Here is a 27,500-nt window from a genome sequence, read left to right as displayed (position 1 = left end):
CAGCTGCCGTAGTAAATACAGACTGATTGCAAAGAATGTTGAGGAAGCATGTTACATGAACTGCTTCTTAGGTTAAATTACTGTAGTGTCTGTACATAGGTAAAGAAAAAATCCACCATACTTGATAAGAGAAATTTATATTATTTATATGGAACAGAACAAACCAATTTACAAGAAAGGCACTTAAGTGGGAAGCTTATTTATTAATGAGTGTAGTACACAAGCTAATGGGGTTGTAATGCAGATGCACCTAAAGCTCGGAGGACAGCAGTCTCCAGGGACCACTCACCACTTCAAAAGAGAGAGGAGAGAAAGCATCCTTGAAAAATATTTCTGCGCAATTCGAAACAGAGTTATGTAAAGTAGTTTTGTCTGTCTCATCGTAGGCAGAAGGATGGTCTGTGAGCGTCTCCATCTCTCCTGCCACAGGACATCAGTGGGGTTTCAGAGTAGGAATGTGCCGGTGCCGGGGCTGTAATTCACAGCTTCCACTAGATCCCACTTTGTCCTCCGCAGCGGGGCTTCGGATGCGATCGTAAGGTCGCATCAGGTCCACATCCCGGGGCAGCACCTCTGCACAGAGAAATCCCAAAGCTCCTGGATCCCAACGGCATCCCACTGGGATCCAGAGGTTTGCGGGAGGGTGGGAGAAGCGAAGGGCATGCTGAGGCCAAGGTGGTCCAAGAAGGGGAGAGGTTGTTTAAATTACAGTTCCTATATTCAGCCTTTAACAAGCTTCTTTTGAGGTAGCAGTTTATAGACTCTTATTTCAGTTAATTATAACAGCAGTTTTTTGAAACAGTATTTTTATTGGTTTTATTGACGTGCCCTACTGTTTTTCCAATCCTGTGATTGGGTTCTGCTTGGTTACCTGAGAGAAGAAAAGCTTTCCTCCCCGACTGGGAAGGTGCAGGGAACGCCTGCGGCAGAGGCGGGCGATGGGCTGCTCGGGAGCTGCTCCGGTGCGGGAAGCCCCATACTTCTCCCAAACGTTCGCACTGCCTTCAGAGGGTTCCCGTGGCGTGCTCTGCGGCTCCGTGTCTCTCTTCTGCGTACGTGCACAAGCAAAAATGACCGTCCCGTGCGTGCAATGGGGTGTAATTACACAAAACCTCCAAAGATCCGTGGCACCGTAGTGCGTTGCAAACAGTAAACAAGAAGGGCTGACAAATGTTTATTAAAATGGAGGAAAATACGCCGTATTTTTTTGTTTTTCCTGCCGTTCTAGGGTTGTATTTTTGGTTTTGAGGCCAAATTGGTAAGAAGTAAAGCCGATTTGTCATGGGGTAATGCCATTTTAGGAAAGATCCTGCCAAGGTGTGTGGGAGATAATCTCAAAGCCCTGTAGAAAAGCTTTGGAGAGAGTATATTTATTAACTGCGCTGTTTCAATTGGCATGTATTGGCAGGTTTTTTCTGAGCGTCCTGCTCTCGGCCTATGATGACATGAAACTTTGGATGATGAATGCCTGCTAGGAACCCAGATCTTGACACGTTTCATGATGGTTTCATCTGATGCCAGTGTCTGTTTCTGTGGTTTCTGAGTGTTCATACCTGGTTTAACAAAATAAATTAATACCATTTCTTTGCACCAGTGTTGGAAGCTTCACAGTAATGTGGGGAGGGTCAAACTGGCCTCAAGGGCTTTGGTGCCTTCCCTGCCATCCTTTCTCCCATACAGCTGCTTCGGTGTGCAGTGCATCAGAAGGGCCTCATTCACATGAGGAAAGTATTTTCATATTTTTTTCAAGCACCAGATGGGCAGCACATCTCCGGTTGAGTCAGGAGTGTGCTTGGGGAGTCATATGCCAATCTCTGCCCTGATGGGAGATCCTGCATGTCAGGCATCAGATGAGCCTACGGTTGGTCCTAAGAGGAGATACTCAGAGGGCACAGACTGCATTACACCCAGACTGGGAAGTTGCTTTGAAAAATGTCCTGATGAGTTGAATTCTTAAGAGGTTCCTGATTTATCTGTATCTTAATTCATTTTAATAGGCTGGAGTATCTGCAGGTGCTGTTGATTATAATTCTTGGTGCTCACTTTCATCTGGAATTCATGCACTAATGCACGTCAAGGTGGACATCCAAAGTCAGAGCCCAGTTCCAATAACTCAGCCTTAAGTTTTCCTCCTTCAATTTCCCCGTGCACCAGTGGAGATCAGAGACCCGGGTCTTGCAGTATAAGGGTTGTAATGTGTATTTTAACTGCCTTAGGTTTTTTTGGGTTTTTTTTTTAATCCATGCATAATTGGGATTATATCTATTTTAGATATGTAGAAAAAATGTAAATTTTACTTCGGATACCAGTGAGCAACTGGGTTATTACTATGAGGCAAGCTTCTGAATAGAGGTGGTGGGGTTTATGTACGAGGTGATGCTACGTGGCAGCGGCACGGAGCTGGGAAATAGTGGGGAGAGCTGTGGTGAATACCCTAAAACAGAGGAGCTAAGTGGAGAAGCAAAGGGAGTCTGGTGTGCGGTTTAAGGGTCCCCCGCAGCCAGCCCTAACACAGTTAATTGCATGTGATAAAACCGACCTCAGAAGTCTGATGGGAGAATTCTTTTATATAAGAAAAAATGTTTTGTAACAATTTCTTGTAAGTGCTAAAATTAACTGACTTTCTTTTAACCTAATTATAGATAGAACTGATGATATCACCTATGCTTAATGTTGCCTAACATCTTGGGTGAGAGTGTGCTGCTGCTTGTAACTTGGCTGAATCTTTGCTTTTAAAAAATTCCTTTTTTGTTAATTTTTTTTTTTAAAGAGGCATTTCATGTGAAGTATCTGCTTAATTGTTGCTGGTTGAGGGTCTTTTGGGCGTGCACTTGATTTCCTCCATTCTCAATCTAGAACAGGGTGGTCCTTTCCAATGAGAAGATAGAAATTGGCTTTTTGGACTGTGAAATCCATTGTAAAGCAGTAAGGTCAGACAACGAGTAGCGCTGAGACAGCCCGAACCAGGTGAGTTAAGGAGGGTGAGTGGTGGCCAGGGTAGTAAAAGGGCAGAACATTGAAACTGTGCAATATAGGGAGCGGGAAGGAGGTTGGCATGGAGTGGACAATGAAGCAGGGCTTGGGACAGTGGGACGCACAGCAGAAGATTGAGGTGGACGAAGAACCGTAACTTCTTTGTGGTTATCCTTGCACCTTACCATTGTTTTAACAGAGATCTTTGTCTGTAATGAGATACGCGTCTCTGAAAACACAATAAATTTGTTCAGGAAAAATAAGCCAAGACCACACACAAGTAGCATTGTTTTCCTTGAACGTGTTTCTTGTGTTCCTAGGAAAGTCCACTGCTCACTGATTGCTGTGTTTCCTCCGTGGTCTCACAGTACTGTATCCCAGGGCAAGATCTTGTTTGAAATCTGTGTCTCTCTATATAGGATTCCAATCAAAACTTTAATGGTACAGGGCAGTGAGTAGCATTTAATGACCTTCAGTGCTATCACTTGAGTCTTTTGGGCATTGACATTGATTTTCCTTATCTTGGCATGTGAAGACAGGAGTCTCACTCCCTTCTTTAAAGTGTTTGCTGGTACGCACTACTAGCACAGAATAAGCAGGCAGCGGCTTTGCAGGCATCACGGCTGGCAGCGGCGACGGGCTGTGTACTGCTTTCTTTAGGCAACCTCGGTTTGGTACCTGAATTTAACATCATTAATTGCAAGACCTGAAAAAAAGACTAGGCCATTTGGATACCTATGTATTTTACTCAAGAGGTGCATCTATTTGGAATTTGTATTTGATACCCAAATTTCTGTGCACATGCTTCTTTTTCTGGGTAGTAGAGAGGTACCGTTTTAATGCAGAATTTCTGACCGGTCAGATCCAGAAGAATTTACATCCTCAATAACAGATAAAAGCAGAAAGGAGAAAATATTGCAAAGGTTGTATGACAAGGAGTAAGTCTAACTCAGTTCTGAGTTCTTGTACTCTTCCATAAATGCATCAATTTCTTCTTAATAGGTCTTAAAAGGAACTGCGGTGGGGTCATTCAACACGAATTGGGGTGTTATTTCTGTTTATTGCAGCTCTCATCCTTTTTTTAATCTCTTACTACTATCATACAGACACTTCATTTATAAGCAGCTAAATTAAACTATGTAAGGATGTGCTTCTCCATGAATTTTAAACCTAAAAAGCTGCTTTGTTCATTGATTCAGTTGCGGGGAAAAATTGCAACACAGACATACGGCTATTTGAACTCTTTATTTGCCACATTTACAATATTAATAACACTGTTTCTAGAAGTTGTCACATCAAGTAAAAGATCTTCATTCCAGACTGTCTTTTGGGGCCAAATTGAGACTGGATGCATGCATTTAATAAATTGTAGTCTCAAGTAGTCATTTTTGTAAATAATTAGCTTCGGTGAAAGAATAAGTTAGCATATTGTATGCATCTAATGTTGCAAATGTACATACAGCAAACTTTCCTATTAATCAACAGTCAAGCACTGTAAGTTGGGTCTCATACATAATGAATTGTTCTTAAACCTCATGGGTTTCATTGATAGAAAAATAAGAGAAAACACAAGTGTAGTAAGCTTTTGAATAAAATTTAACGAGATTGCTCTGCATCCTGTAATCGTTTCCAAATCATTAGAGACCAGATAATTCATCTGCAGTTTTGGGGTGGCTTTAGCCTTCATCTATCAAAGAAAGACTATTTAAATGACATTTAGGTGTTGATAAAATACATTTTTATTTACCTTCACAATGAAGGCTTCAGTAAAAATGCCAGCTAACTCTATGTTTATTTTGTAAAGAATAATGCTGCATGACTGAGTCTCGTTTTAATGTTAATTTTTGTGTTCTAATCATTACTGATTCTTCCATTTGGAAGTAATACACCAGCTATTTCTCTAAGAAAAAAATGGTTTGGTAAGACAAGCACAGATACATATAGGTATAAGAAAAAAGGCAGTCAGCCCTCACTTTTCAGACAGTGCAACTTTTTATACAGGTCTGACTTCTGGTGACTTCATATGCATGAGCGTTGTGTGGAAAGTTGTATTCAATCATTTGCTGATAAAAATTTAAAAAGTAATTTAAAAAAAAAGTACATAACCCTTTAAGTTATACTTGCCCCTCATACCTATTTCATGGCAAGAGTTACCATTCAGATCCTAGAGAATCGGCAGTGAATTCTCTTGCAAATGTCAAAATTTACTCTGATTTAGGAGCTCTTCACAATTAACCATACTAATGACCCTAAGCTGTGGCGATGCTTGATGCACCAGATGTGCCCCAGCTGACCAATGCCTCGGGAATAGTTCAATCATGGATTCTCACTGCCAGGAGACATCTCGAACCGACGGTGGCTTTGGTCGGTGCAGGAGTCTGTCCGAGAGGCAATATCCCGAGTAGCAGGCACCAGGAGGAAGGGCATGTGCTCACGCATACGGGCTTGTCTGGTCCTCGGGCTGCAGCACGGCATCTCGTGGGGAAAATGACCCAAGGACCCTTTTTTCTCACTCGTCTCTAAGACTCTTTGCTCCTGTCTGATGCTCCAAGGACTGTTTTGTTCCTCAGGTGACTCACAGAGGGATTATGGCTACATCCTAAACTCTCCCTGATGGTGATAACAGAATTCTACTGTAATTGGGCAATATTCCAAAAAATGTTTACCTCTCCACCCAAGGGCAGATTCTTTCTGTAAGATCCTTTTCCATAAGCCTGATGTCAACCCTCCCCCCCCTTTTTTTTTTCTTTTTTTCTTTTTTTTTTAACCCTGGCATGAGGGTAAAAGCCATTCAGAAGTCCACCCGCATTCCCCCCTCTTGTTTGACGTTAAGTAGGTCTGCAGTCTCCAAGAGAGCCATGTCTAAATTGCTGTCAGATCGCATCACGCGCTCTGGCCGCCGAGCAGGGCTGCTGGGTCATGTCAGAGCCCATTCGTTATAGTCGGAGTCTGCTGCAGCAACTGGCCTCTGGTCTTTCTCCCTTAGCAAGAGGATTAGCATGACAGCCACATGGAGATCTTTATGGACAGTCACCAAACACTTGCTTAGGTTGGGCTTCAATTACCCGTTGGGATGGCCGCTGAGGTTGGGTCTCCCTGACGTGGTGCAGGAGTCCCGCTCTCTCCAATGGGCTTCCTGCTTTGGGAAGGTTTCTATAATCTTCTCCCCACTCCTCCTTTTGTTTTGTTTTGGGGGAATTTTGAGGGGGGAAAAGGGGGCTTTTTAATACAAGATACTTGCAGGGTTTTTTTCCTGCTGTTTTATTTCTGTCCCCCTCTCCTCCATTAATGCAGTCCTAGCCAGAGCCTTTTTCATCCCTACTGGACTTAGGGTAATTTTGATAATATTTGGACCTGTTTAAGGCACACACTTCTAAGAAATCAAATGGCCAAAGAAACATCAAAATATGGAGAACAAACATGGATATGTCCTGCTGATAGAAATTCTTCCTACTTACCCCAGCCTGGAGGTACTTTTCAAACTGGAGACACTGAGCATTGTGCTACCCTATAAATGGGCTTGCAGATTTCCAGGGACAAACTGCAATGTTTTCTATTACAGGTTTAATTACAATTTTGTGTCTCTGCCTGCCAGGTAGTTTTCTGTCTTTTTCCTGGTTGTAAATCATGAAGCCGAAGGTGCTGGGGAGCCTCAGGAGCAGCGTGGGAAAGTCGGAGCTCCCTTTCAGAGTTGGGTCGTTGCCTTCTGCTCCTTCTTGCCAGACCCTGTCTCTGCCCATCACACCTGCAGGCATTGGGTTTGCTGCTTGGTTTTCCTCCTCTGCATTCTTCCCGTCTTTCTTTGTCTGTCCATGTTAGACTCGACATGGACTTCTGATGTTGATTTTAATGAAGGCAGGCTAAGAGAAGGATTTGGTGAGATTTTGTGCCATTTGCTTTGTGAAGAGTACAGCTGATGATTGCTTTCACAGCATTCTGGTCACAACAAGATCCAAAAGCCTCTTAATTAGAACCAATTTATTTATATTTTAATATACAATTGGTTGCTAATGAACAAAAGCGCTTATGGCTTTTTGTTCAGGTAACACAGTGGTAAAAATTGTGGATGCCCTTAAAAAACATAGAATGGGATGTGGTTGAGTGTCCAAATATGTTTATTTTCTACATACCTGAAGATAATAGGATATTGTAAACCCAGTGATCTTCAGTGCCATGTGTACCATGGTGTCAATGCACAATTCAGTTGGTAACAGCCTGCCAAAGACCCTAATGTCCGTGAGAAAAGATTAGGAAGTTGTATGTAAAAACATACATTCCAAATCTTTTTTTTTTCTATCTATTTTTATTTTAGGTCTTTATCCCTGCTGTTATCAGAGTGGAACTGTTGTAGTTGTTATAGTCATGTAATAATGAATTATCTGAGTCTACCCACACGTACCAGTGGCCCTAGCTGACATGTAGTCTAGGAGTTGCAATTTTTTTTTTTTGTGCTAGTTAGGGAGCTTTTTTGGTTTATGTCTTAACCAAATTGAAATCAAGGGGACTCTTCACTAGCTTGGCACCTGAAGCAGTTTATAAACTTCTTCTTAGGCAAACCACTGGAGGGTGAGGTAGTTATCCAGGGATAAAACATTCAGGTGTGTGTGGCTACAGGCAGTGGAAGTGAGCGTTGGACATTATGTTCAATTGATCGATTATATTTAATATATACAAATATTTTACAGATATACAAATAAATACATAAATATGTTGTGAGAGCCTGTACAACGTTCTCATAATATTTACCCTAAGGAAGCTGTCAGCTCTTAGCTTTACCCTAAGGAAGTTGCCAGCAGAGCCGTTGGGGTATATTCTCTTTATTTTAAATCACGCAACTCAAAGTCCATCTTGTAGTGTTTCTGTTAAGGTTTGTTAAGGACTGACTGAGGCAAAAAGTAGCTCAGAAATAAAATAAATAATTAAAATCATACCAGTTTAGAACATGGCTACCCACTGAGGCTTCTCACAACATTTCTCTGGTTTTCATAATGTTTAAGCTATTTAGGATGACACTGAAGCCAATCTGCTGCTTACATGTTTATTTTGGAAGCATGTTAGAAACTTCCAGTTCTTGGCAAGTGGTTTGGAAGGAGCCTGTTAAACTGAAACAGGTGGTGTTTCTGCTTTTCTCCCCCTCTGCTAAAACCATCTTTTCCTTCATTTCATCCCATGCAAACATAAGAAGTCACAGAAGAGACGCGGCTGGGATGGAGCCTCAGGAAGACACCTCTCGGCTGCGGAGACGCAAGAGCCTGCTGGCTTCCTTAGTTTGTTCAGTCTTGAAAAAGAGCTGTAATGGAAATAAACATGCGGGACTGCACTAGGAATGGTATGGAATAGCTGTCGTGTGTGTAAGCTGGAGCAGCAGGTCTGCACCTGGGCTGTGGTGGATTCCTGTGCTGGGACTGACCTTGCGTCTCTCTTGGACTTCACCACCGCCAAGAGCTGAACGCGCAGGCTGGAGATCTGCAGCAGCAGCAGTCGTTCCCTGGCCTGAAAACAAGTCTCCTTTTGAGAGACATCCAACTTAAAGAAAAAATAAAAAAAATAGGTAGATATTTTTAGATCCCTGCTTTTTATAGCTTAAGACAAGCATGGTTTTTTTCTGTTTGAGGAGTATGTAGTTTAATTAAGCATCACATTGTAAAGTCATGTAGATGAGTCAGTCACTTGCAGCTGAATATCCATTTAACATCACCATAAAGTTAAGACAGACATCTAACTTACTGCACACATGTTAGAGGCTGGCATGTTAATGCAAACAAAAAAGTTTCAGTTAAAAAAAAAAAAACAAAACCCAAACTAAAAACCCTACAGTAATGATTTCTTGTTCACCAAGTGAAAATACAAAAACCTCCACTTTGAGTTTTTTGAGATGCCAGGCAGCACAATTCGTTGATGAAAACAAGTGCAATGACAGTCTCTCCGATGAAAATGTAAGTGATTTAAATAAGACTACTGCATTTTAAATAAATGCTTCTCATTATTCTAGCCACATTGCAAAAAAAGTTGTTGGTACTTTTTAAGGAAGGATAATGAAATTCTCCAGGGCAAAAGTAAAGCAATCAGATTTCTCACACCTCCTGTTTAGTTTCTTCCATTTTTAGATGAATATGCTTATTTTATTTTCCTGTATAAAAGTCAAAGTTCTGTCTTGTTGATTCACAGGTTTAAGACTTAAACTTCCCATGGGTAAAACATAGCCATTTGGCCATCAACTTGTGTACTGCTGGCCCTGCGCCACTGACAGCTCTACGGTCAGGAGCAAGTCCCTTCCTGGGGGATCACCAAGGGCAGGACGTTAAGAAAAGAGGGTCCCCTTTTTCTTGTTGTTCATTGCTAAAGATTAGGCACAAGTAGTTAATATGACTCTTAGATTGGTATTTTTCTCTAATGGTATACAACTAACTTTTTCCTGTCCATGTTGACATTAGAGATGCTCAAAGATCAATGCATGGAGTAGGGTGTTCAGAAACCTTCCAAGAAGTCTAACATTGAGCAGAGGAATTTCACACGAGGGGAGAAATTCCCCGTGATGTAACTCATCTGCTCTTCTCTTCATCTTATGAATGTTTTGAGACCACTTTTGCCTTGCTTTTTGAAATGTACATACGGCTTACTTGGACCAAAGCGTGGCTTTGAAGCCTGAGAAAATCCTTTAAAAGGCAGCTGGTGTTTTAAGTTGAATTTTTAATGATGAGGTAGTTTCTAGAAGGAGTGCTGCTATGCAACTTCGGAAAGAGAAAGGGGAGGAGGGCCAGTAGAAGACACCCATGCACAAGTTATGTTCATTCTTTTTCTTTATTAATGCTGTCAAATTCCCAGGAATAGTTGTTAGCATTTCTAGCCAAGCAAAATTAATACAAAGATTTTTTTTTTTTTTTTTTTTAACTTTCTGCCAATTTGAAGCTCTCTGCATATATGTTGGCAAATTGACTTTGTGTCCTACAGGAAAAGAAGTCAATGCATTCTTAGAAAGCAATTAGTTTTCATTTTGCAAAGCTTTTGCTTTCTTGACCAAGGTGGAGGTGGCCGTGGAGGTGGCGGGCATTGTGAAAATGTCTGGTGTTGAAGTTGTGGGAGGATGGTCTCGCCAAAAACAGCTAGAGGTGTTCAGCAGTGACAAGGCACTGTTCTTAAAAGCAGTAATTAAAAAAAATGAAAAAATTAAGACTTATGTCCAAACAGTCCTGCCAGGGAAGACCTGGTGGAAGTGAGGAATGCGTATGTGATGGCAGGGGGTACGTAGCCACGCGTTGGGATGGCTAAGCCTTGCTATGGTATGCAGCACATTTCTGCAGCCCTCCCAGCTACACAGATAGGCAAAGCAGCTGCTGTAATTTGTTTCGTCTTAAACAGATTGATGGACCATTACTCTATTCCGTATATTAAATATGGAGCTAACGGCCTGACGGTTACTTTGAGGCTTCAGGCAAAGCCTTGAGCAGCCCGTGCGCCAGCCTCAGTAGCACTGCACCTCGCCAAAGCTGGGGTGCTGCTTCCCACCTGTTTTGGGGGAGAACAGTGGTAGTTTGGTGCCTTTCTGGAGCAGGAGGAAATTACAGTGCCTGTCTGGCAGCGTCGGGCTGGGGCGGTCGGCGGCAGAGCTGGGAGCCCAGCTGGGGGCTGCTTGCTTGCAGAGCAGCGAGGAGACAAAGTCTTTTGGTTTTATGATGATATTACAGTCCAAATCATTTCCAGACTCCCGAGAATGTGAAACAAGATGATGTGAAAAACATAAGGTTACTGTAGTTTTGAGTGCTTTCTATGCTCTTCTGGATAAATGGAGCAGAAAAGTCTACCAACTTCTCTTTGAGATTTCAGAGGCATTATTATATTCTGTAGTTATTATATTGTCATAGCTCTAACAATCCACAGTAAAACTGAGCCATATTCTGCTGAGTGTTGTACATGTGCAGAATAACGGATTATCCGTGGTGTTGAGAGCTTGGTTTGAGGTCCATGTTGTAGGTATTCATGCAAAAAAGCTTACGCACAGATTCTCGTACCATTTTTTTAGCAAAGAGATTATTAAATAGCAAAATAACACAAAGTAGACATCAGTTTTATAAAGCAAATTGATACTACTTCACACACACACACAAAAAAAGAAAAATCAAAAGCATTAATTTGGTAAATAAATGGAAAGAGAGAAATAGAATTGCATTTAATTTCTAGCATACTGGATCCAAAGCTGATTCTTCATTTTTGTTTTGCCTCTGCTCCAAGCCATCAACTCTTATTCTTGTGCGACTGGAGTATTTTAATTGTCCGCCTCTGCGTCCCTCTTCTTCTCTGCCACTTTCTTATCAGTAATTATGTGGCCTTCAGTGGTTAACAATTAATCAGAAAATGAATTGGGGCTGGGGGAGATGGCAGGGCCGTTTGATCATGCACCAGGCGAGTGAGGGCTTCGCTTCTGAGAGTAACCCTGACCCAGCTCCCGCCTGCACATCATTTATCCTGTCCAGAGGCAGAGCCGGGGCTGGTGTCTGATTACACCGACATCCCGTCGTGTTCGGCTCCACGAGCTGTTGTGGATCAAGCGTGGGAAGGCGTTCGGTCTTTTTGCAAAGGTGCCTTGTGGCGAAAGCAGACCTGGTGTCTTTTATGCCATTACTGGTACATCACGCGTTTCGTTTTCTTCAGCTTTCTGCTACGAGGGAGCTAAAAAAATATTTTCGCTCGCTTGCAGCACGCTCGAGCGTACTGGGGGATTTGGGTTGGTTTGCTCTTTCCCCATACCTGGGTGGCAGAATTGCTCTGGTTTTCTCTTTCTTCTGTTGTCTCAGGTTCACATGTAGTTTCATATTTCTACAATTTTCTCTCCCTTCTCCTGCTTTGTGACACATCCAACCCCTCAGCAGGACACTATACTGTTGAGTTTTAGCAGCACATTATTGAGAAACTTCTTGTTCTGGGGTCTGGCTGTATTTCCAGCTGGGGGAAAAAAAACTGCAATAATCAGAGTGTAGGATGGCTCATCAGTGGTACGTAAGATTCTGGATAGGAGAAGATTGTTGGCAGGGCTTGCTGTTTTGGCAGTCACCCTTGATGTTGTCTCCTTATCGGTCTTCCCGTCGTTTCTCTTGGGTGCATTGCTAATGGGCTCTGCTTGTTTATCAGTACCCTGAAGTCAGTCTCTGCAGTTTTGAGAGACACCCACCACATCGCGGTCTTGTAAAGCACCAGGAGAGCACGACCACCCTTTCACCAGCGCTGCTTTGCCTCACTGGAAGCAAACAGGTTGGGAAACATGGCTGGATATTTGCAAATCCAGTGTTCACGTTTTCATTCCTCTCATACACACGTTGCTCTTCCAGAGGAAAAGAAGAAAAAAGCAACAAGGGAAGAAGTACATTTTTGTTTGCAGGTGCTTTCTGTTCGCTTGCTTTGCTCTTCAGTATCCTGCAAGCATGAGCTGCCATTGAAAATCAAATGAATTCTCAATTGCTTCCTTCCAATTCAATAAGTGGAGGAAAGCAGAAACCTGCTACCGTTGCTGGAAGGAAACGGGGCAGAGGAAGACATGGGCTCAGCAGAAAGCCGTTTCCTTCCCTCCTTTCCCCAGGGATGGTCACTGGGGAGACGGGACTGCGCCCCTGGGGGACGTGGAGGAGGAGCCTCACCTCCATCCACCCGGGAAGCACGAGGATGCGTCATCTACCATGGACTTGGGTGGTTTTCTTGCTCCTTGACATTTCCCACTTTGCATGGCATTTTCCTCTCACCAATCTTTTATGGTTTTTTTTTTCCAGGTGTAAGCAACCTCGTGTCATCATTGCATTTCTAGAGGTGATGAGGATGCATTTTTGTTATTGCTGTTATGAATCTTTTCACCTTTATCAGAGCAGAAAAAAGATGGAATCTGACTCTGGATTGAATGTTTTGTTGGTTTTTTTTTTTATTTGCTAACATAGAGTGATGAATATTCATTTTTGTAATTTTTATCATTATAATTTTACAATTCTCTCTCTCTCACAGCAGGGCAGAGTCCTCGGCCGCTTGCGAGGTGTGCGAAGGCGCGGAGGAGATGACGGAGCCGCTGAAGCAGTGCACGGCCTGGCTGCGCGCCTACTTCTGCGAGCCGGCGAGGATGGCGAGCCTTCCCGTGCCGGCCTTCCACCACCCGCTGCTCCGGCGAGGTCTGTGCCGCGGGACGCCCGTGCCCTCCCTGCTCCCATCAGCCGGGGTGGTGCAGGCTCCCGTCTCCCTAATTCTTGGTCAACGGCAATAAAAGTGATGTGGTTCAGCTCTCGACAGTTGCTGGCTGAAAGGTTTGAGTAGGAACGCAGTAAGCTTTTCAATAATGTCGTTGTTCGCCTAAACGGGCTTTTTCCCAGCAACGGGGGAATGAGGCTTAGACATGTCCACGTCTATTGGGATGGACACCTCACCAGTGCCAAAGCAGTCAGTGATGGTCAGGTTGTGTAAGGTAGCTATGTTTTGATTCCTCAAAGTTATCATAGATACTATTTGGATTTTTTTTAAATGAACAAGTATTGTTGTAAAGAAGTTATGCTACTCATATCTTTAGATAAAAACAAGACCTGAGAAAAGTTTCTCCTTACCATTCTCCATTCACTGGCTGTGCTCCTGAAGACCTTGTAACAAGTCAATCGCTTGAAATGAAATAGATCCCATTGTTTAAAAAAAAAAAAAAAATTCTCAGAAGTCTGCTTTTTGCAGTGCCTTCTGGTCTGTCCATGAATATCGTCATTCCCCAGTGAATGAAATCTTCAGTTTAATAGATCCATTCTTTAATTGTATTAGATTCCATGATAATATAGGACCAAAAAGGGACTAGTATCCTCTACCTTACATGAAGTAAGATAGCACTAGTTTTTGTATAAACCATAACTTTTATGTACTTTGTTTTGTGGTTCAAGTTGAAAGACGCCTTTTAAATAAGGGTGCCTAGGTTTGCATTGTATTTTAAGGCATAGGCGCTATACGTCAGTACCCGTGTAAAACAATGGCCAGTTTTACCTGTGGGAAGGAAGGGCTGTTTTGACAGGCACACCTTTACAAGTAGTATCTACAAGAAATCAGCTGTCTCTACTGCTAATTGCTGGTTTTATTCTAATTCCTATAAATAGTAGGTTTCTTCTTGCTGTTACACTTTCTTATTCTTAATTATCTAATGGCAGCTGCAAGTAGAACAACAAAATCAAAATGCCGTTGTTGTGCAGAGCGTTCTGCAGATAATCAGGCTGTTGCTTTCGGAAGGTGGGAGTCTTATATTTTGTGAGCTTTGCACAGCACCTTTGTTTTAATGATGAACTTCGGTACTTAATCTTCTATGTTATGAATACTTCTCAGTGCGACAGCTTTCATAGTCAAATTACAGCGTGGGTACTGAGTATTTTTAAACTAAGTTGTGTATTACACTGTCTCACCCTAATTTTTATACAAACATCATTTTTATCAACTACTAAAAAAATTTCATTTAGAAATTTTAGTGAAACCATCCAATTAACATGTGGGAGAATAAGCACTAATGACACTATGATGTCAAAACTGCCAAAATGCTCATGAAGTATGGCCTTCTAGGTGATTAAATGACCATTTGAGGAGTTTTTTTATTAGCTGGGATGAAATTAAGACCCGTATCGTGAAAACTTTAGGGTTGGGCTGAACGTGAATGGGCAAAGCTGGGTGGGAAATAGTTACTGCTGCTGTTCCTTCCATCTTTGAATAACATCAGGGGAATCCTGCTTCCCAGATTATGCAATGGAAGATTATAAAACATTTAAAGTAGTGCTTTTACTTTTAGTAATTTTTCCTAAATTGGATACTGAATTCTTTTTAGCTTGGCTAATGAAATTTCTTGGTCTAAATGCTGATGATGATGTTTTGCCTGCTGTTTTGGGGTTTAGCCCTGAGCAGCCTTGCCTTGACTTACTTATGGTCAGAGTTGGTAGGGGACTTTGGTCCTTCCCTAGGCAGCAACCTTTCTGGGCAGGCGATGCTGGAAGAGACTGAAGATCATTTAAAAGAAGAGAAATAAGTATATTTGTGAATAGGAAGCTTCTTGAGGAAAAGCAGTCGTCACCTTCGAATTTGGGGGGGGGGGGGGGGGGGGAAGGAAAACTCTTCAGCACCATCCAAATGCAAAACCCATCTGAGAGCTGCCTGCCGGGATGGGATGGGACGTGGCCGGTGGCGGTGAGCATCCACGCTGGGTCTCTCTGCAGCACCCGTGGCTTGGTGAAGGATGCTGGTCCCGCTGGCCGCGCACTGGGCAGCAGTCGTCCTAATGGGGTTTGACCTTCTCTATCACAGGTTCGGTGCTGGGGGGGACTGGAGCGTGGTTTTCTCATTTTAACATGTGCAGGTTCAGGTTTTTTTAATTTAGTTCAGTTATTTGTTCTTGGACTGAGAGCAGGTGTGCATGTTTTATGGGGGGAGGCACGTATGTAATAGAAATGCTAACAAAGAATTAATTGGCACAAATCACAATGATGTGATAGCATTTCTATTCTTCTCTTACTTTCTCCTGGTAACACTTTCATAAAATTGAAAAAAATGATGTTGGAAGGAATGTGGAAATACATGTCAAAAATTTGAAGAAACTATTTTTAAAAGCTATTTAGTAGAAAGGTAAGGTAAAAACCGCATTATAATGGATTACATTGTACATTTCAATTTATCTGTAAGTCAGAAATGCAGTAATGCAAAATTAGGAGTTTGGTATTTATTTACTTTTTCACATTTACATTTGAAAGTGCCTACTTGTTTCTCCAGGCACTTAAAAATGCAGAATAAACATAAGCGAGAGCATGAGGATCCAAAGCCGGGCAGGCTTTTTCTCACCACACTGATTTCCTTACTGGTCTCTGTTCAGCAGCAGCTCTTCCAATGAATTGTCAAAACCTTTGGCCCTTCTTTTCTCCCCTTCCCTGTAAATATGACCACTTACAGTGTGGTTCTTTGATATTAGGTGACTTGAGTTCCATCATCAGGTGCTTTTGCGATAAGGACCGATTGTTGGATATTTTATTTCTTAATCCGTGCTTATATCAAATTTTATTTTATTTTTTTCTGTGCTAGAATCATCTGAGGACAGGAAGGGGTTTGATTATGTCAAACACGTAAGAGGTTCCTCATTTAACAAAACAGTGTAAAGTGCTTTCAGGATGAAGCACTTCTCAATTCATGGTCAATTTTCTGCAGCTGCTTTTGTGCCAACTATTAAGACATAGCTCCTTGTGGAGAGAAAAATAGCGACAATCAACTTGGAGATAACAAAAGCAGGGAGATTTGCAAATTCAGAAGGTAAAGATGTCTTGCAGGTTGCAGAAAGCCATCTTTCCGGCGCGGCAGCTCCCGGCCTCGAGTGCTGCATGGATGGACGGAGGAGCACAGTTGGTGACCACCCGCAAAACATCTAGCTGTATGCTTTGCTTTTCTGGGCTCATAGGGAAGCAAGACACCAGACCCCCTTTGAACACCGAGTACCTTCCAGCAACCCCTGCGCTGACAGTGAAAATATAATAATAACCGTTTCATTATCCTATTGTAATTTGGTTGCCAAGTGCGTATGCGTTACCAAGGCAAAGGCAAGCTGAATTCTGACATTTACTGTTTCAGCAGCTCATCTTCTGTCTTAAATTTTTCTAAAGTGCCTTTAATTTTTTAAATTACTATTAAAAGGGGGAAACGTGTTTAAAAGCACTTTAAATACAGAATTAACCATTCCTCCTCGTAACTCGTTGTTGGCAAAGTTTGAATCTGAAGCACTGATGCTGGAGCACAGCTTGAGGCAGGCAGAAGTTTGAAGCTGGTTGCCCAACACCTCCAGGAGTTGTTGGGTTACTGGCTGTCCAGTTTAGCCTATGCAGCCAATTTATTATTTTTTTTAAATGTAATTGAAAAACTGGCATTTTCAACAATTTGTGTCATGGCCAGGGCTCAATGTGGAATTACACTGAACAAAGAAAAAGGCTTTTTTTCCCACTTCTCCGTAGCATGACTTCAAGGTGTTACGCCTCAGAAAAATCACTGAACATTTATAATGGCAAGTGGTTAATTGGTCTTAATGTATCATGGTCATTAGCGCCCTTTATATATGAAAAAGAAAAATTGACCGTTATTGTTTTGAAGCCTATGCATGAGTTGCTTGATCTGTGGGTCTGTGAAATGGAAAAGGCATTGTTAACTTGGCCAGTCATGAATTTCCTGACTTTTCTTTTTTTGTGCATTGTAACCGTGGTGGTTGCGGTCGCAGAAAGCATTGCCGCGCTGGACGCTGCAGCGAGGAACGGTCGTGTGTTTGCAGACCAGATGGCTCATTAGAGCAACAAGAGCAGAGGAAATTGGAGACACACAAGAGTTTTCCTTTGCCCTGTGACGAGCAGCAGCCCTGGGGCTCTGCTCTTTGCGTGCCCTGCCGTGCCATGCCGCCGTCCTCGCCGGATGAAGTCCTTTAGCTTTGCAAAACCACACTTTTATAGTCTTGAGCCTGCAGTTCCTTGGTTGGGTCCCTGTACCGGAGGCGTAGACCTGAAGCAAAGCTGCGCCTTTCGACTCAGTCCAGCTCAATCACCCTAGTTCTTCAAATAAGCTGTGAATTACCGTGTCAGTGCGAGGGAGGAGGTCTCTGCAGGTCTGCAAGCGACGTTATCTGTGTCGCCTTGCAAACCAAAGGCAGAGAAAAGCTGCGCAAAAAGATCGAGGAGGAACAACCTGAGGATGGAGACCGGAGACGTGAGCTTTGCAAGCCAGATTAGTAGCTAAAATTTCCTGTGCATAATGTATGTTATTCATCCAAGAGGGGATATTGATGAAACACCTCATACATAATGGGAGTGGAGAGTCTTCAAAGAAACTGGTAGTACCTCCATTCTCCCTTCAAGATGACTTCGCTCCGTACCCAGGCCTGTAATCAATAATTACCCTGTGATTTCCTGGGAGCCTCCTTGTTCAGAAACTTGAACCAAAGCAGCGCAGGCTAGTGAACCCGGCGTAGTCCCTGCCAAAGGACAGCAAAGCACACTGTGAAATACCGGTTACAGGCTGAAGAAACTATTTATTTTCTGGTGCCACCTCTGTGGAGTCGGACTCGTCCTTGGTTCCTGTGCTGCACCCTCGCCCGTCCTTCCTGGGGTCTGCAGGTGGTGTTGAATCTCTCCCTCTAGAAAGCACCTATGGAGAAAATCCTTCCATTAACTGCAGCTGGATTACTCTTTCACCTTCCTGCCAGTGGAACACAGTAGCACCGCTTTGTTTTACTGGTTTTGCACATTCTAAACTATTAAAAAAAAAAAAAATTGCAGCAGATTAAGAAAAAAAAGTAGATTTTACGCATTCTGGCTGTAACTCAGCAAAGGCCAAAGTATGTTTTTTCCTTTTTGTGGTTGGAATGCTCAAATCACAAGTTTTCTGAAGATTGTGGGGCTGTTAATTCACTTATTTCTGAGATGGCAAATTCAACATCCCATGAATGCTTACTTTTAAAAGAGGTGTTTTTAATGACTGTGCTGCTTATCCTAATTACAGTGTGCAGTATATTTGAAGAGTACATTTTTCTTACATACAATTTAGCCAAAGAATTCTTCAATATATAAAGATTATTTAAATAAGAAAAGCATTTACAGTGTTAAGATTAATACAGATCTATTTTCCCCTGCTTTAAATTACAGATTAAAAAAAAAATCATAAAAATCATTGACTTTGTTGAGATACTGCCTAGTAAAGCTATAAATTTTGAAGCTTCAGGTGCCAGTTTATCCTATTATTATCCTATTATCCTGTTATTATTTATCCTATTATCATCCTATTATCCAATAGGATAGCAACTCTGTATTCACATTCGGTGGGAAGGAAATGGCTGGTAAAAATGTCATTCTTTAAAACACAAGAATGAGTAAACCACTTTTCAGGAGCCCCAGAAGCAGAGGGGGAAGGTCTGAGACTCGAAGTGGAGCAGGTATGAAAAAACCTGATCAAAAGAGTAGGAGTAGCTGGAGAACACTCAGGGATGTCAGACGTCCTGGTCGGTCCTGAGGTCACTGCACGGCTTCGTTTTATGTAACGAAAAAATATGCAACGTTATGTTGGGGTGATTTGCAGCCTTGAGGAGAACAGGAGAAAATGGGAGTTAAGGGTGAGAGCAGGCAAGGAATGGAAAGGTTGAATTTGACCTATGAATGATTTCATTGAGCTGTAGATAACTTAGGTCATTAGTAGAAAAAGTAACCATAAGCATTTTAAGTACATCTTAAACTTAAGAGTTTTCTGCTCACTCGTAGAATGATGTTTGCGTGGTGTTAGCAAGATAGTAAATACTAGTGAATGACATCTTCACAAGTTTACTATCTTTATTAACTTGTAATTCTTAAAGTGATGGCCTAGGGATATGAGAGACATATCTATAGAGACATATATGTGTCTGGATCCTATGTAGTTTTAATTTTCTTCAGTCCTGTATATGACTTGTAACTATTTTTGCCCTTTTAAAATAAATTGTACCTACTCTTAAATGACTTTTCTAGTATGATCTAATATACATAAATCCATACACAATATCTGAAAATATGCTAGCTGGCTGGAGCTTACTAGGATGATAGGCAGCCAAATAGGGTGCTAAAGCAAGACAAGTGTTTTGGGGGTTGACTGGAACTTCTCTAAGTACATATTTTTGTGGTGCAGGTACATACGTGTTCAGGGGCTACGTATTTACTTAGTCTCAGGGTGATCTTTTTTTCTTAAATGTAGTAAAGTTGATACTATAAACATCAGGTGTTACATCAAGGACCAGTTCCTGTGATTTCCTTTTTAGATAGGTGTGTCTGTGTGTATATACATATAGAGATATATATATGAAATAAATTGGTTTTGAGTGGTAGGTATGGTGCAGCTGACAGCTCTACCTCTCACTGGTGCAATGAGAATGATGCAGTGCCCAAGCCCCCAGGCCAGGCGATGCCATTTCATCAATTGCCATATTCAAAGCATAACCATCCTCAATAGGAAAAGCAGAAAACTCAGCCTACAGAAAAACTCCAGGAGCCAACCTGTCCCAGTATCCTCTCTCTACATTTACCTTATTTCCAGTAAAAATTAAAAATTCATTAAAGTTCAACTGGGAAAGTATAAATCCACCAGCATTACCAGGTTATATTTATATTTTTGCAGAATTGAATTACGCTGTTGGGTAACCTGCTGAGGAGGAGGCAAGGCTTGCGCTTTCCTAGACAAATGCAAAATGTCATTCATGCCATTTATTTATGTTGCAATTTGTGAAATTCTCTTAATTTTGTTGTAGAGATTCAATTCACTAAAGAAAAAAAGTTGTGAAATGTTTCTGCCTTTCCCTTTTTCATTCCTGTAGCTTCATCAGACATGCAAATACATTTCTATTTAGGCTTTTAGAAAATGTTATATTAAAGTAATATGAAATAATCTGCTCGAAAACGTTAGTACTTCACATATCTGGACATGGCAGATTCAAGTGCAAAGAGATGACAAGCTTTCATATTTCTGTCTGCCAACACAAAATTCAAATTCCAGAGACTGGCACCTTCTTTTATTACCACTTCATGTGAGAATAGTTTTGATAAGCAGAAAGTCACTGTTTTGCTAGACATTTAATGGATTTTTACAATCCAATACTTTCCTACAATTTTCTTCAAACAGAAATCAATCCTCTTCAACCTTCAAAAATGAAAACAACAAAACCCAAAACTAGTCCAGTTATTTTATGTCTCAAATTCTTTTTCCAGCCCAGTTGGCCTGTTGCTTTCCATCAACTATTCGTATTTAAAACCAAAACTAAACAAACAAACAAAAAAAAATCAGTACAAATGCATTCTGGACAGAAGAATTTACAAAATTCCTGACCCAGTTCCTATTGAACTCAGAGCAAAATTCCCATCATTTTCAGTGGAATCTTGTGTGATTTTAGGTGTATGTTAAGGAGTACTCTTAATTTGAGTTCACTGTTCATAGGATAAATTGCCAGCCAAATACAAGCCATTTTTGACAATTCAGGCCCTGTTAGGTGTAAATGTCCTTTTTGCTGCTGTCCCTGGCGCACTGTTGGGATTTAGGCAAAGCAGTTTGGATGCACTGATTCCAGGGATGGCCAAGAAAACGTAACTTCTTGTGGGTTTTTGGTGGAGCCTTGCAGAATAGCCATGGCCCGAGGTGTGACCTTTGAAAGAGTCTAAGCATGGGGAGAGTGGTGTGTCTGTCCTGCCATGGGGAAGGTAATAAAAGGGTCAGTTATTTAAAAAAAAAAAAAAAAAAAGGCATTGTATTTTCAGTAGGATAATCCTTTCTTGTCAATATTCTTGACATTAATTACAGGTAGGCCACAGTTAGAATAAGGGAGCGTTACCTAAATAGTTTATTTTTTAGGTAAGAATGGATTGAAGCTCCACAACTGATAGTCACCTGTACGACATCACTGTATGATGGCAGAAATTTACTTGGTCTCAGAGAATTTGGGGATGTTGGAGCAAGTCATGGTGACTCTGAAATAGCTGCAGAGAGGTGTGGATATTGAAATTATTCCAAAACGAGGCTTCTTTTTTGAAGGGAAAGGTTTGTGTTTGGTGTCTTACGCTATTTGGTATGAATTCACTGATCCTGCGTTCGGGATGGCCGTGGTGGGGTGGAAGAAGATGGAGGTGGAGTATCTGCTCTCTCTTTGCTGCTCAGCTTGCTCTGAGCAAGGGGACGCAGCCCTGTCTGCAGGTGGAGGGTCCCCTCCTTTTGTCGGGAGGTTTCCAGGGCTGCACCCAGCAGAAAGCTCTGACGGTGTCAGGAGTTCACATATTTATCTTTGCGTATACCTGCGGTTGGCCCAAGGTCAGGACAGTTTCACTGTAACCTGCAGCTGTAAAAGCCGCATGCATGGGATGCTTCTTTATGAAGTCAGTATGTTCAAAATCAGATCCTTTCTCCCTCCACGAAATAAAAGGAGTAAGTTGACCCTGATATAAGAAGTATTTTGACCAACCTGGTAACTTTTGACTTTGTTGCTTGGATATGAGATTTAGATTAAAAGGTAAGAACTGAAGGTGGATAAAAACAAATACCAATGTGGGAAAAAGACTTCTTGTATCCAGAGTCATGTGGTCATCATCTTCACCCAAAGCCCCAGACCTTAGCAACCTGCTAGCATTGCAGACCTGTGAGGAATAAGTTTAATTTAATTCATTTTTCCTTTGATTTGTTTGCTTGCTTGCCACACATGCAGCCCCATGTAACCTTTGCACCCCTACTTAATAAAAACCTATATAATCAAGATAAAAGGAAAGGATTTTATCAATATAGCCCCCCACACCTATTTTATTAATGAACTTTCAGCCAAGTTTACCTAAATCCCCTTATCGATGGGAAATATCGTCAATACTCATATACATTTAACCTGTTCAGTATTTCAAAGGTAATGTGCCTAATGTGACTGTTACTATGGCAAGCACCTTGTTTCTGAATACCATTGTTATTTTTTTTCAGAAAATGAAAATATAGTGGTATTTGCAACAGCCTTTATTTTAGGGGCACATAGACAAATTGATCTGAGGGGAAGCCATTTTCTAATATAGATACTTTGCTGCTGCTTGACCTAAGGATGCCCCTTTCTGACCTATTTCCAAGATGTTTTTGCTGTATCTCATTTTGGAGTTTGTGAACGTGCGAGCTGACCGGTATATTCTGGGAAAAACAAGGACTTACTTAACTGTAAAAACACACTTTTCACTAGAAATTTGCATCCCGCACTCTCCTCAGAATAAAATATGCAAGAACAACATAAATGGCATACTCTTTTTTTTTTTTCTTTCTTTCTTTTTTTCCCCATGAATTGGGCCTTTGATGTTCAAGAGGAGCCAGTATTAAAGGACATCCCTAGAAGGCTGTAGAAATTGTTCCTATTTATGACAAATGTAAAGTAGTACAAATCTAGCTGAATGTGATGGTGTCATTAGTTTGTGAATCGCATCCTTGAAAATAACTGTGGAGGAGCCAAATCGGTTTAAAAGAAGATAACAAAATGGTTTAAGCTACTTAGGTTGAATGCCAATTATATTTTAATATTCAACTGAGCATATTTTACTAAGAAAAAAGGCAGCGTCGACGCATGCATAACTCATTGGCAGCGTCGACCAGCTGTGCCACTCTTCTCTTCGAATCACTTTGTGCATTTTAGTAGCATGGTAATTTAGTAGAGAACTACCTGAGTGATGGCATTTTCAATGAGCAGGTAATCTACAGAGAATTTTTATATGGTTATGAGTTCTGTGCTTCAGCCTGGCAACACAAAAATACATCAAGACCAATTACGGTATCAACTTTCAGCGTGATACCCTTGCCACGCAAGTGCATGTATTTCTGCCCCAGGCATTTCAAATTGCATCTAATTTGAAATCTTTGGGGTTTTAATTAAATTTCAGAATATATGGAATTCTTCATTAGTACCTGCTCTGAATAGCAGATTATACTTCTCTCAGTCTCTCGTTAAAGAAGTAGGCTGTGGTAAATAGCATGTTCAAGAACTGATCATTTGTGGTGCCTGGATATTGGGAACAGAAATAGTGAAATGCAAAATAATATCAAAAAGATTATTAGTCCGGTGAGGGACTCTTGATTTGTATTTTAATGGAATTTTACATTTCTCTTAATGATTTGCAAATTGTCCTCTGATTATAAGATGCATTAAGCTTTTCATTTTAATGGAGAGACACAGCCATTAGCAGAATTTTTTTTCTGTCTTCTTTTTAGAGTGCTTCCCTGCAGCAGATAAATATTGAAACCATTAACACCTTTTGATGTACTTTATAGTGCTGCAGCTTGGACCAATACATGAATGAACGTGGCCTTTTATATTTTAGCACTTTGCTTGAAGCTCATGATTGTCGTTACATGGGTGAACAATGACTGAAGCTATACGTTTTCAGGCAAGCAAAAAAATTATGTGTATTTCCCTGTAATTAATGTTCCAAATGTTTTGGTGAACATCATTCATATTTAATGCCAAAAGAAAAAGTAAAGCCAACAAAAGTCAAGATCTGAAATTCAGATTGAGGGTGCTCTGACCTTAGCTCTGACCATCCTTTAAGGGAGAAGGATTGCGGTGTCTCTTCGAGCAAGGTTTGTTAAAGATTCACACACAACTGCTCAGTGGGCAAGTACACAAATGTGTTCTTTGTTGCAGACACAAGAATATATGTACGCTCTTCATTTGTCAATCTGAAAGTCAAATTTCCTCCTTGCTTTCAGCTTAACGTGAACCCTTAATGTTGTATAAACACGTTTGTGCCTGTGCTGATTTCATTGGGTTTGGCAGCAGGGCATAGGATGAGGAAACAGCCTCTTTTTTGTGGCAGGTTGTGAAACATAGGTACTATTTTTCTGATACTGCAGATTTCTGTTAAATAATGGGGCTGTTAGATCAGGTAAATGTGTACTTATTAACCCTACTAACTTATTAAAATCCCTGTAATATTCTTTAGATGCTTGGAAAAGTGAATCATTCTGTAAGAGGTGCTGGACAGGGGTGTTTTTAAGCAGCGTGCTCGTTTCTCCAACCCCACCTGCTTCTCGCACCCCAAATAACCCGGAATTCCTGTCTGTGCTTTTGTAGAGTTCTCCTCTCCTGGCAGTTGACCGCTTTCTGCAGGAACTTCCTCCAAACAAGGTGGTTACTTTAGGGCTTCCTATTAATTTAGCAAACCCTAGTCTCTGAAAAACCATCAGGGGTCACTGATAGGACTTCTCCTCTGTTTGCTTCCAGGATGTCTGTTTAAATAATTTGAATCTCGGGAATTCAAATTGCAGTTCATTTAGCAGCGCGCTGTGTATGATGGCACTGTTATCAGTCAAGAGGCTAAGTGACTTCATGAAATCGCACTTTATGTCTTCACAGTTGTTTTGCTGACTGCTTAAATGTGTGGTCCTTAAAAAGAGAAAGAAAAAGAAAAAAAAAAACACTAACTTTGAGGTTGAAGCCAGAAGATTCTAGGAATTAATTGCTGCTGCTTTCATATGTGCCATGAAAAGACGTTGCATCATTTGTGAATTAGTGTTTGTAAAGTGCTATGTAAGTGTTAGCTTCATAGATTAGATATTTATAATTCAATAATAAATTAATACAAACTAAAAAGAAAACCGGTACTTTGATACTGACTTAATTTGTATGCAGTAAGCAAATAGTTACATTTTATTACGGTTAAGCAATTTAATGAATATTATTTTTAACTTGCACATTTACAAAGAAACTTACAGAAATCTAAAGAAATTGCTATTCATCTTTTAGACAAGTGAGGATCTTATACTTTGTTCACATAGTGGAGCACATTTGCATTGCATGTTTCATATATTAATTTTCTAGGGCAGGTTATCTTTGGTAACATGATCTTCAGAAAGCAACCAAGGGTGCAGATTTCTTGATCCAGAGTCATTTGGGAGCGGATATTTGGGGCCATGTTGAAAAATGAAACAGTAAAAACACCTCATCGATGTAATTCTAAGTGGAATTATAGAGAAAAAGCAATTATGTGTGAAGCAACAAAACCTACAGGAGAGATGCTGGCGCATCCCAGCCTCCCTCCCCATCACGCTCAGGTCCTCTGCCATCAGCCTGCCCAGAGGAGAGCAACCAGAATACTTGTGCTGACACAATCCGGTGGTTAACCATCATTGTGGAAGTGCTGTCGGTTGGCAGTTTTGAAGAGAGACAATGATTGCTTTCTCCAAAATACCCTGGCTCGGCGTCGCCCCGTTTCACGGGTGGATATAGAATTGGTTTGCGCGTATGCTTCCTGGGGCATGCTGGTGAGTCCTCCGGGACTGCGTTGCAGTACACCGTACAGGAGCCTAATCGGGGAAATGTGTCCGTGCTTGTAGGATGATATAACAAATTCCAGTTTGCAGAATCAGTTTTACACAAGATGATATCAAAATTCATGGATTTATTCCCATTTACATCACGGGAGCACATTGGAGCCCTGAGGTGATTAAAAAAAAAAAAAAAAAAAAAAATCTCGTAGGACATATGCATGAAGTTCAGAGCCCACAGTTTCACACTTAGTTGGCTGGCGGTGGTTCTAGGTTGTGTGTGTGTGTGTGAATGGAGGGCTGGGGGGATTCGAGCTCCTTGTTTGGGTTTGTCACTTTATTTCTCCAAAGCTCTCCAATTTGTAGGTCATCGGCACTCCCAGGTTTAGTTTTAAACCTGATGATCCTGAGCCAAGACCTTGAACCAAAGGTCATAATGAGTTTGAAAGTTTGATGTTAGTAAGCTTAATTTCTAGGTATGAATTGGAAATTGTGCTTTATCAACACATGGGGGTGGTTGAATCCTTTTTGTTCACCTTGTATTTTGGGTTCATTAATGCCGGAATGATACTTCCAGCGTATCCGTAAATCTTCAGTAGTTTTCTGCAGAACGTCCCTGCCTGTTCCAGTCTAACTATAACCAGACGGTCCTGCCTTCCCTTCGGAAATCCCAGTGTTATTAGGAAACTACATCTTCTCTGACTTATTTAGGAACTGTGGGCAGGTTTGTGTGTCTTCTTAATGGGACAAGTCAGGAGGAGAGCTGGATCATAGCAGCACCTGGGAGACTGCATTTTTGTTAAGTTCCAACAATGCAGATTGAGGTAAATGAATTTAATTTTTGTTGTTTCTCCAGAGAAGGAGAGGAGGAACCTTCACAGGCCTGGCATCAGCCATGGTGCTTTCAACAGGCAGTAATGAGAACTCCAAGAAATGGGAAAAAGAGGGTTGAGGTGGGACCATAAGTTCCACTTCAGTGTGTGCCTGCAGTAATTTCTCAATTTGGAGTCAGATGATGGCCAGTTGTGGTCTCTTGTCACACATGGCCCTTCCGTAGCCGTTTGTATTGCCGTGTGAGAGCGGAGTTCAGTTCCTGAGCTCGGTCTGCAAATTGCAGCTGATGAGGAGAATTCAGAAGACACCCAGTTGAAGTTCTTGGTCAGTACCAGCTCTCTGACAAAGTGAAATTGAGACAAGTCCTCATTTATTTCTATCTTGAATGGAAAAATACAAATTTAATTTTCTGGCCCAGTCACTTAGAAATTGTAGCCGAGCTGGTGCGTGGTATCTCTGGAAGGACTATTCTGGGTCCTTTCCAGAACAGCTATGGCATTAAATACCGATAAAATACGAAAAGATAACCTGAGTTTGAAGTGAATGAGATAGTGGTTGGTGTTTCTCAATTGCTCTGATCTACAGATACAGGCATTCTATGTATGTTTATAGTAGTTCCTATCTGTATTAAAATATTCATGAAGTCATTAAGAAGTTATTTTTATGTACTTTGCACAGTTATTCCCTGCTCCCAAAATTGACATATTTGAAACAAAGCAAAAATATTTGGTCCTAGAATGAGATTTTGAATGGCTAGTATAAGCCTGGAGCAGATGCCTGTACCTGATCATTAAACCTGTAGGTACGGCGTTGTAGAAATACCAACAGGTCTTTGGCGGTGCCTCAGCCGTGGAGGTGACTGCAGACTCAGGACACTTGTCCTGGTCTCTGGCTGCTTGCCTTAAACC

At 41.3% G+C, this 27,500-nt stretch overlaps 1 protein-coding gene across 5 annotated transcripts in view; it reads left to right on the top strand.

Moving 5' to 3' along the window:
* Nucleotides 1-27,500, top strand: part of MGMT (O-6-methylguanine-DNA methyltransferase) — a 204,758-nt gene that overhangs the window by 121,083 nt on the left and 56,175 nt on the right. For 4 of the 5 annotated variants that reach the window (XR_005933535.1, XM_041127289.1, XM_030030020.2 and 1 more), the window contains exon 4: nt 12,958-13,118. Coding sequence is in view for 4 of the 5 variants with exons in the window: in XM_041127289.1 (XP_040983223.1) it covers nt 12,958-13,118 (161 nt within the window). In the remaining variant the exon portion in view is untranslated. The remainder of the gene's footprint in view (nt 1-12,957; nt 13,119-27,500) is intronic. The other variant, XM_030030019.2, reaches the window with a different exon arrangement.

The sequence above is a fragment of the Aquila chrysaetos genome, chromosome 11 (assembly GCF_900496995.4).
Source record: "Aquila chrysaetos chrysaetos chromosome 11, bAquChr1.4, whole genome shotgun sequence".
Lineage (NCBI taxonomy): Eukaryota > Metazoa > Chordata > Aves > Accipitriformes > Accipitridae > Aquila > Aquila chrysaetos.
The sequence above is the reverse complement of the archived record's forward strand: the minus strand, read 5'-3'. Positions and strand labels throughout refer to the sequence as shown.